The sequence below is a fragment of the Phragmites australis genome, chromosome 5, assembly GCF_958298935.1.
Source record: "Phragmites australis chromosome 5, lpPhrAust1.1, whole genome shotgun sequence".
NCBI lineage: Eukaryota > Viridiplantae > Streptophyta > Magnoliopsida > Poales > Poaceae > Phragmites > Phragmites australis.
This window is the reverse complement of record NC_084925.1, coordinates 31,989,936-32,000,562: the sequence shown is the minus strand read 5'-3', so window position 1 is coordinate 32,000,562 and position 10,627 is coordinate 31,989,936. Positions and strand designations below refer to the sequence as shown.

At 40.9% G+C, this 10,627-nt stretch overlaps 1 protein-coding gene across 3 annotated transcripts; it reads left to right on the top strand.

Annotated features, from left to right (window-relative positions):
• Nucleotides 1–2,711: 2,711 nt before the first annotated feature.
• Nucleotides 2,712–9,821, top strand: LOC133919275 (eukaryotic translation initiation factor-like). 3 transcript variants are annotated; one of them, XM_062363628.1, is made up of 9 exons: nucleotides 2,712–3,031; nucleotides 4,829–4,900; nucleotides 5,932–5,991; nucleotides 6,141–6,323; nucleotides 6,902–6,999; nucleotides 7,126–7,213; nucleotides 7,303–7,653; nucleotides 7,875–8,117; nucleotides 8,478–9,821. In XM_062363628.1, exons 1-9 carry the CDS (start codon nucleotides 2,885–2,887, stop codon nucleotides 9,504–9,506), a joined length of 2,271 nt encoding a protein of 756 aa, XP_062219612.1. In that variant the 5' UTR covers nucleotides 2,712–2,884; the 3' UTR covers nucleotides 9,507–9,821. The 3 variants fall into 3 exon arrangements, with proteins under 3 accessions (XP_062219612.1, XP_062219611.1, XP_062219613.1); XM_062363627.1 differs by having other exon boundaries at nucleotides 2,713–3,031; nucleotides 5,896–5,991; XM_062363629.1 differs by lacking the exon at nucleotides 2,712–3,031 and adding an exon at nucleotides 4,205–4,270 and having other exon boundaries at nucleotides 5,896–5,991.
• The last annotated feature ends 806 nt before the right edge of the window (nucleotides 9,822–10,627 follow it).

Here is a 10,627-nt window from a genome sequence, read left to right as displayed (position 1 = left end):
GCTATGAGGTAGGGTAGGAACATGACACACCGTTTTAAAGAGTGCGAATCAAGTAATTATTTTGCTCTGCTTGAAAGGGCACGGCCGTAAAGCATGAATCGGTGTGTTTGGTGAGTGAAAAAATGGCAAGATAATACGTATGCGGTGGCTCGAGTATACTTTGGGTGGGTTGGTGTAAGTGCAACATCGTAACTTTTTAAGCCTTTGACTAGAAAAAAGGCTCGATCGATCGGCAAGAGTGAAGAGCGATCACTATCCTTGATTCATCGGCCTCACGTAGGTAGTAATAGTTACATTAGACCTGAGTCAGGATGAGGTCACGGACCCCAGCCAGTCATTAGTGCTCGTGGTAACAGTGGCGGATCTGGAGAGTCCGGTCTGTTCGGTTGTTCGGCTTAGACTTAGACTGCCTGGGACATAAGCCAGCCCAGCCCAAATCTGGCTGGATTGTTAGAATTATAAGGACTCTTATAATTTTAATGTTTCTTAATAAATCTTAAAAACTTATATTATGCAGAGGCGGCCTATGATGATATTCACCTTCTATTAGTACCATATTATTAATGTAGGTGGAGGTAGATGTTTTCTCCCTATATATATTTAAGGACCCCTACCTCATTATATGAATTATATAGACTGTTAATTAAGAGTATCCTTTAAATTGGGAACATACTCATTACTTGAGTCTATATAAGACTTAGAGTTTTTCTCTCTCTCTTTCTCTCTGTTGCACTGCCGTTGTAGTCTACTCTATCTCAGCGTCGGCGTGCACCGTCAAACGAGAGAGCATGTCTCCGAAACCATTGCTCTTGAGATCCTGTATTGGAAGAGGATGAATAAGATTTTTGGTAAGTGCTCTGCGCAACTACTCAAGTTCTTCACCGTGGTTCATCTTTCTAGTCGCTTAGACGTCGCCCGCTATCATTATCAACAAATTCGATACATCGATCGTGCCGTCAATATGGTGCAACCCACATCCTCAATAGTCTTCACAGCGCAGGACCAATAAAAATTATGTTACTCGTAATTTATTTTCTACGATTTCTAATTTCGAGTATAATAGATCTAGTTATTTGTAATATTATATTATATATGTCTAAATTATACTTTGATGATCTAGACATTTAGTTTATCATTTTCTGCTTGTGAATTATTTATAGGTTAAGTTAAACCTAAAAATAACTTATTTTCCATCGTGAATCATTTATGTCGACTATAACAAATTTGCAAGTTGTTATCGACATGATTGCTCCTGTCTAGTCCTCTGCTCTTGTTTTATGATGTCGTCCATCATATCGTCACAGTCGACACATTTTAGAGTAGAAATTTATTATCTTATAACATTGGCACATAGCTTATTATCTTATAATTTGGGTATAATCGGGCTAGCTAGAACTACATTGAGTTCACTTCGTGGAACTCTAAAATTTCCTAGCAAATTCCCTCCAAAAGGGAAAAAGATGTTACAATCTGCATCACATCACCATCCGGTCATCCGACTGGCGGCATCGAGATAACTCACAGTCGGAACACTAACCCTTAACCCCCCGTACGGTCGTACCGGCAAATATCTCAGCCTCGGCGACCCAGAGCCGTCAATTCTCGCCGCCGAAATGCTCCGACCGCAGCCGGACAAGGACAACTGGCCCTTGTCCTGTACGCAGCCGCGAAAAACCTCTTTCACAGGCGCGCGCTAGGCGCTAGCACACTCGCGAGCCGGCCCACCACAGCCCACGTGGCCCTGTCTCGAAATACCAGCGTCCCTCCCATGCGCTGATGGGCCCCACACTTTTTGTGCTGATACTTTGTGCTCAAATTTTTGTTTTCAAATTTTTTAACAGAACTTTGTGCGGAAAATTTTGTTTAAAAAGTTGGCGCTGAAAAAATTTGTTTGAGAAAGTTTGTGATGAAAAATTCGTCGGAAATTTTTCTAAATTACCTTTTTTAAAACTTTTTATCGGTAATTTTTTCTTAAAATTTTATTGATAACTTTTCTGCGTAATTTTTCTCAAAAAAAATTTCTTGCAATTTTTTTCTTAAAATTTTTTGAGCCAACTTTTTTTGAAAATTTTTCTAAGCTAACTTTTTTCTTAGTTTTTTTTCATCATTCAATGTCTTTGAATTCTGAATATTTGGTTCAAAACATTTTTTTCTAGATTTTTTATCAAAACTTTTTAAACAATTTTTCTTCCAATTGAGTGCCTGATGCTAGCCTCCTTGCACATGGGCTGTGCACAACTAAGTCACAGGCTGGACGAGCCACAACGCCCATTGCCTGGGCTGGCTCTTAGGTGGCACCGCGCATGCTCCATCTGGGCCCTAGATCGTGCACTTGGCCCTCTGCACACCAACTTGACATCGTAAGTGTATTGTTATTTCCTGTCCGAATTTGCGCTAGCGGTCCTGTTAACACTCACGAGAATTAGGGACTGTTTGGTTAGGCTAAGACTTTTGGTTTTTTATTTTTCTAGTTTCTGGTTTCTATTTTTTCTAGCTGATAACTTTTTACTATTAGTTTTTTTAATAAATTTTGGCTTAGCACATCAAAACCCAAAACATCTATCTCAATCAGTTTTTCAATTTTTAATTTATTATCTATCAAAAATCAACTTTTTTACTTTCTAAAAAACCAAATCAGGCGAAAGACCAAACTGCCCTCCCAAATCGACAAGAACTCCACCCCGCACCGCAAGCCCTAATAACACCTCCGTGATAAAACCCCAGTCCTCCCGCCCGCGCCCGCCTCCGCCTCCGCCTCTGTCGTCGTTGATATAGAGGTCCCCCAGCTCACGGAAAGCTTCGATTCCATCCGCTCGCGCGCCCTCCCTGCGGTCGGGTTCAGGCCGGCTCGGCTGTAGTTTTGGATCGGAGTAACGGAGCAAGCATGGCAACGGACCAGCCGGTGATCAGCCTGCGCCCGGGCGGCGGCGGCGGCGTTGGCCTGCGCGCCCCTCGCCTCTTCTCCGCCGCCTTCGCCGCCGGCGGCTTCCTCGGACCGCACGGCGGCGCGTCCTCCGGCTTCGCTGCCAAGGTGACCGCTCGATCTGTGGCTTGGGAGGGGCGAGGCGGGGTTTGTGCTAGGGTTTTGGTTCGGTTTGCGCTTGCGGCTCCGAGGGAGAGATACGCGGGTACGGCTGGATCCTTGCTGCTGTTTGGGTCGCGTATTGGTAGGGTGTCGTTTTAGTAATTAAAGCCGGGAACTTTATTATTCATCGAGCTGCGCGATGAGGTTGTCAGTATTTGTTGAGGCATAGTACAGCATACACATTGATGTTGGGACATGTTAGGCTATTGTACTGTGTTACTCTTGCTGAGACTTTTTTTTGGGTCGGTTGGAAGGCTCTGGTTTGATGCTTTTGATTAGCATTATTAGATGGTCGTTGTGTGGAACGCAAACAGACCCTATATTTGCTTAAAGAATTGTGCGCCTTCATTCCTTGAAAGAGCACTGGAACACTTCCCTTCATTCTTGTTCATATAATGAGCCACGGAATAGTTTGATTTGTTAGTAGATCAATATGAAGTTTTGTTACATGCAACTGGATAAAAAATGGATATGATTTTTTATTTAGGCTCAACCTAGTCAGAGTTTACTAGGTGCGAAATACTCGATTGTCTTATCAGTTATCACACTGTTAGGGATAGTTCTGAGGTTGCTCCACTCTAGAAACTTCTGGACCTTTCTATAAATATGCTAACCTGCTAGACCAAACAAACCACAACCACCTTCACTAACTGGTTGCTTTCTAAAAAACATCTAAACCTTCACGTGCTTTTGCCTCCACGCCTCACAGCTTCACTTTTTATGGCCAGGTCAACTCTTGACCGGCTTTTGTGCTACCTTTGTCTAGGATACATCGATATATGTTAGGTTATGGAATCATATATCTCTGAGTGGAGCCTATCAGTCACTACAACCTGTCCATAAGGTGTACCTAACAACAAAGCTGCACTCTGGACAGCGGACACTCTCCAAAAGAGACGGCTAATTGTCTGCTACAATTTGCATAGTTTTCAAGTCTATATACATAAAAAAGATTCAATGTATGTTTTTGATCGATATTAATATACTCATAATTTCAAAATTCAAATAGGAAAAACAGCTACAAGGCCGAATCCCGTACACCATACACCACCCTACAAGGTCAGGTGATAGTGATCACCAGTCACTGAGTTTTAGAATCTTGGTTCTTATGAGATATCATGAGCTTATTTTTTCATGCACACTGCACAATCCAAAAGAGTTCCAACTGCATGCGTATTTGCACAGGTACGAATTATTGCGTAAGGAACTTCCAACTGTAACTGTTAATTGTATTTATTGAAATTCCCCCAACACCCTCCTGCTTAATTCAACAAAATTCGAATTAAGACTGCAAGAGTGCAAACACAAACTTCAATTACGCCAAGAGAAATGTTATATTAAAGGGTCCTGGTTTTTTGTTTACTAGTTACACGTACTTCGCGATATGCTTGTATCCTGCCTCTAAGCTAGATGCTACTGTTTATGGTTTTTCCACTTCCTTGGCAGAGTTGCCAATGTAAATATATATGTGACCAGGAGTATAGATTAAATGATCTAAGCTCGGCTTTTAGTAGACATAATACTGAAAACAAATGATACACTAAACTGCACTATGACCATTATATGCCTAGCTAGGCCAAGAAAATGGTACACAACCCAAGTTTCCTGGTTTAAGTGCTGGCTAGTTTCAAATGCATATTGTTGGTGTGCATGTTGCTAGGCTGTCCAGTTAATTCTGCGAGCAACAAGTATTTATTGTACCCTTTTCTTCGCTAGGCTGACTTCTGTAGTAATCCACTGCAGCTTGGAGATTCACATTTTGAGCCTCTCGAGTGGATTCACTACACAAGAGATCAGCTTCTTGAACTGCGTGAGGTATTCATTCAGTGCTACTTGTTTTACTCGTTCTGTTTATCTAGCTGCTTATTTCAGTATGTGAAAGTAATGCCTGTATTGAACATTTGGGACGTCTCTCTTGCGTAATGAGACATCGACCACATAGCATACCATGTTGAAATCATTTGACTCTTGTGAGAACTGGGAACAATATTGTGGCTTCTCATAATTAAGTTTTTTCATTTGTCGTCAAACATTTTCTATATTTTTGGTGTTCTTATTTATATCGAGTTGAAGGGGCAAGGAAAACAAATCTATTGGTAATTCAGGGAAATATGCATTAAGAATTGAAGATCTGGAAGAGAGGAAATATATTCTTTTTATCTGAACTTCACTTCAAGTGTTCTATTTCTGCTTCAACAGTTTTGTCGATGATCAGATGATGTCACCGCTTATACTAGTCTATGTTGTATGTGGGGATAGGAAATGAGGTGATCCCATTAGTTAAGCAAGTTGTTGCTTTTTGCGCATTGATTCTTTCATATTATCTACTTCCTCAGTCACAGAAGAGTGACATAGGCACAGTGTTCAAAAGACAACTTTGACTGCTGTTATATATTTTTTGAACCTAGTAAAGCTATAATATTTTCTAGGCAAATCTGCACATATTGTATTCATATGTTCAATCTCAACATTCGTAGAGATGTCGATATTTAAGAGTTAAAAAGATTTAACTGCACATATCCCAAAAGATGGTCTTTTGTGACTGGATGGCGTAAACATTTGGAAAACCAAAAACATTTTTATTTTTAGTGCCATCCTAACTCTGCATAACGAAGTGGTTTTGTTAGGATTGATGTTTGGCCCCGTATAGAGAGGAGCCTGATGTTTCTCGTTCTATTAATATGGTTTCGCCATCCATTCTTGAATTCGTCTCCAAATATTTGTGTATCTTGTTGCATGTTTGTTTTCAATTCTCTTCCTGAGCATGACATCTTTTCACATTTTCATGTTTTGGTTAAATAACTTTGCAGATTGTTGAAATAACTAATGACATCTTGAAACTTAAGCAAGGTATTGATGTTGAACTCCATGGTGAGGATCAAAATTGGGCTGGCAATGACTCAAATGTGAGTGATCTTCCATTATTTTAAGATGGCATCTTATGTTACTTCTTTTGTCCTGCTCTAATATTCCTCAGTGTTGACAGGTTTTACTTGTTAAAGTAAGATCATCTGATTATACTATTATCCTTTCCGTGCTTTATCGTATCTGATAGGTACAAACTCAGTCATATAACCGCTATACTGAGACAGACAGCCATGACTGGCGTTCACGTTCGCAAACTCCTGTTGTTATTAGTGAAGAGAAGTCTTGGGACAAGATCCGTGAAGCTAAAGAATCCTACGCTTCAAGTGGAAAGCAAGAGCAGTCAAGTTCCCAGTTTGGTGCTAAAGCTCAGGTATCTTGCAAATAAAAAGTATCAACAATTGTTCTATCATTAATTTTGGCTCAGCTCTCTTTTTCTCTATGAGTTTGTCACCGTATATGTCTTATAGTTGTTATGCTAAACTGCCACACTTAATCTTGTAGATACTTGGGTTGTGTTGTAGAGATTGTTTTATGGAAAAGTTCACATGGGAGCAAACTGTGCCTAACTGCCTACTATGTGTGCACATCATGACATGCCTGGTTGCTAGCTGTGATTACTCTTTAGGCAATGCTGCATAAGTAAAGCATGTACCCTGTAAATGCTGCTGCAATGGTTGTATAGCCTTTATGTAATTCAGGCCTTAAAAGCATTACTCAAATATTTTTACGATCAGTGTTCAAATTTGCTTAATTTTGAACGCGTGGACTTCTTTGTTAGCAACATGATAATGTTTGCCTCATCATATTTCATGCATAGCAATAATCGACGCTGCATTCATCTTTGGTCTGTGGATGCTGCACGAATAAAGCTACTTGCAAAAGTAGTGTATGACCATTTGCATATGACACCTAAATGGTTCTTCTAACATTCCTGATTTATTGTAAAAGGCTGGTCCCACCCATGCTCTTGTCAAGGCTGAAGTCCCTTGGTCATTCCGCAGAGGAAATCTCTCCAACAAAGAGAAAGTTCTGAAAACAGTGAAAGGGTATTATTTAATTTGGAAACTTTTGCTTGCTGTTGCTTCTGTTAAGGACTTTATCTACAATATCATATTCAGAAAGTCAAAAAAAAAATTTTGTTTCTTGAAAAAAATTATTTGTTCCTTGCACAGTATACTGAACAAATTGACGCCCGAAAAGTTCGATGTTCTGAAGGGCCAGTTGATAGAAGCGGGCATCACTTCAGCTGATATTTTGAAGGTTTGTTTATCCCTAGTCGTTTATTCTTCTGGCTTTACTTTTTTTTGTCAGTGCCTTGTGATTTGACCTCTGCTCTATTGTCTATTTAGGATGTTATTACTCTCATATTTGAGAAGGCTGTTTTTGAGCCCACCTTCTGTCAGATGTATGCTCAACTGTGCTCTGATCTCAATGAGAAACTCCCATCATTCCCTCCTGAAGAACCTGGTGGTAGAGAGATTACATTCAAACGTGTATTGTTGAACAATTGTCAAGAGGCATTTGAAGATGCCAGCAATTTACAGGCCGAAGTTGAGAAATTGACTGGTCCAGACCAAGAGATGGAGAGATGGGATAAAGAAAGGCTAGTTAAGCTTCGAACTCTTGGAAACATTCGCCTGATTGGTGAGCTGCTGAAGCAGAATATGGTGACAGAGAAGATAGTTCATCACATTGTTCAGGTACATATGTGATCTTTCTTACTCTTTAGTCGGATAGTTCCAGAAAGGAAAACAATTGGAGCAAGATTTTGGACTGGACCAAACTGTGTTTAAATGGGTGATCTGAGATTATCATTTCCTTACAAATCTATCAGCAGGAATACACTTCACTAGACTGGTGCCCCTTTCTCCACACTGTTTTTGCTCTGTGAAAGATTTTCTAACTTGTTTGCTGTAAATAGGAGCTGCTTGGTTCTGGTAGCAACACATGCCCTGCTGAGGAAAATGTTGAGGCCATCTGTCAGTTCTTCAACACAATTGGCAAACAGTTGGATGATAATCCAAAGTCTCGTCGATTTAATGACGTATACTTCAACCGTGTGAAGGAGCTTACAACTAATTCTCAGTTGGCACCACGATTGAGGTTCATGGCACGTGATGTCCTTGAACTCCGTTCAAACAACTGGGTGCCTAGACGTGAGGAGGTAGATGTCTCTCACCTCTATCTTTAAATTAAATGTATACTGTTCTGAACACTCACTACTTACAGCCAGTGGACCCTAGTAGTTGCTTATTGCATTGTAGTGGTATTTGTAAGAAACGTAATAAAACTTGTATTGCAAACTTAAGTTTCATGTTTCACATGCTTATAATTGAGCTGGCAGTAGTCTACTTCAAGAGCAATCTACTTTTACTTGCTATTCTTATGCTATTCTTATGGTTATTGAGCATATTAAGCATTTAGGCTTGAACCTTATTTGTGGTTCCTCTGCAAATGGTGTCTGGTTTGATTTTTCTAGTGTTCACTGTTCAATAACTCCGAGATTTTGTTATTTGTTTCTCAGATAAAAGCCAAAAAAATCAGTGAAATTCATAGAGAGGCAGAAAAGAATCTTGGATTGCGGCCTGGTTCAACCGCAAACATAAGAAATGGTCGTACTGGTACCGGAGGGCCACTTCCACAAGGATCTTTTCCAACGAACGGACCTGGAACTGGTGGCATGATGCCTGGTATGCCTGGTGTGAGAAAGATGCCCGGAATGCCTGGGTTAGATAACGATAACTGGGAAGTTCCACGTTCTAAATCGATGCCCAGAGCTCAGCCACTTCGCAACCAGGCCCAGCTGATGAATAAGCCATCGTCTGTTAATTCTAGGCTACTTCCTCAAGGCAGTGGAGCATTAACTAGTGGCAAAACAAGTGCCCTTGTGGGCAATGGTGGTCCAATATCCTGTCCATCAAGTTCTCCTGGTGTGACTGTCACACCAGCTCAAACTGTGGGGCCACCAAAGTCCCTCATCCCATCTCCATCTCTAGCACCTGCAGTTGAGAAGCCAGTTGCTGCTCCGAAGTCAAACTCTGCTGATCTTCAGAAGAAGACCACCTCTCTTCTTGAGGAGTATTTCCACATCCGAATTCTAGATGAAGCACAACAGTGCATTGAGGAGCTGAAGGGTCCTGGTTACTACCCAGAAGTTGTTAAAGAAGCCATCAATCTTGCTCTTGACAAAGGTGCCAATTCAATTGATCCTCTTGTGAGGCTATTTGAACACCTTCACAGCAAGAATATTTTCAAGGCGGCAGACTTGGAAACTGGTTTCTTGCTTTACGGGTCTCTTCTGGATGAACTGGCTATCGACCTTCCGAAAGCTCCAGCACATTTTGGTGAGGTTATTGGGCGGCTGCTCTTGTCACGTTGCTTGGGCATTGGAGTTGTTGAGGATGCCCTAAAGAAAATGGAGGACAGCTTCTTCCGTGCGGTGGTTTTCAAAGCTGCAATGAAAGCCATCGAAGCAAATCCGTCAGGTCAGGCTCTCCTGAGCTCTCATGCCGCTGAGATCAACGCTTGTAACGATCTTTTGTCCACGAAATAAATATTTGTGCTAGCTTAACTGGAAAAGCAGGAACTCGCAATTTATTACAATTAACCGTTTCTCAGGTTTTGCCCTAGTGTTGAGAAATTACAATGCTGCGTTAGTGAGAAACAGTATTCGTGAGCTGTATTTTGTTTTTGGGAGGTTAGACGAGTGCTTATTGTCACTTGGACATTGAAAGAAAGGACGGTAGAAAGCCACCAATTTTGTTCTCTTGTAACGGCAAGTTAATTTTCTGTAGCATGAGATGAACTGAGCATTAACGTGGTCTTTTTCTTTTTCGCCACATTTATGATATTATTAGTTTTCTGCACCTACGCATTCTATACACTCCATATAACATGTATTATGTTTTGGCAAATATACTTTTGGATACAACTGTGTTCTGAAGTAGGTCAGCAGTTGAGATCTAAGATTCTTTAACCCTTTTTGGAACAGTTGCCTGGATGAGTTTATGATCATCCGATATCTGATGGTCTTCAGCGAAATAGGGCTTGGTAAAAATGAAATGGTTGGTTCTCGTGCGTGTATCAGCACCTCTAAGTCCCCAACGATGAAGTAGGAGGAAAAAAATCGAAAAATAGATACATATATTATCGTATTTATTAAAATAGATAATATAATGATGTATTTATAAATTTAGTATATGTATTTAGCACTTCAAACACCGAAAAATAGTTCTTGTACATGAGGCATCGAAAAATCGATTTAGATGCTGAATACAGGCGGGGTATGGTGCTCGTGTCCCTTCACGTTGTGTCATCTCGTACTTTCGACGCATCTCCCACGTGTTGTTGTCCCCGATTTCATTTTTGTCGATTTTTTTTAGCTCACGCACTGTTGTCCCTGCTGCTTTTACCTCCCGCGCTACCGTGCTTGCTATAAGATGAGAGTGGGGGTGATAAGGAGCCGTGACGTGAGAAGAGAGGAGATAAGCAGCAGCGTGAGCAAAGGAGAAGCAACACGAGGTGAGGAGGAGTAACGCGAGGAGAGGAGAAACAACACGAGGTGAGAAGTAGCAGCAGTACGAGGAGAGTAGAATCAGCCCCGAGTCGAGGAGGAGTAGCAGCGCGAGTTACAGTAAATACTTAAATTATGTATTTAATTAATACTTGCAGCAA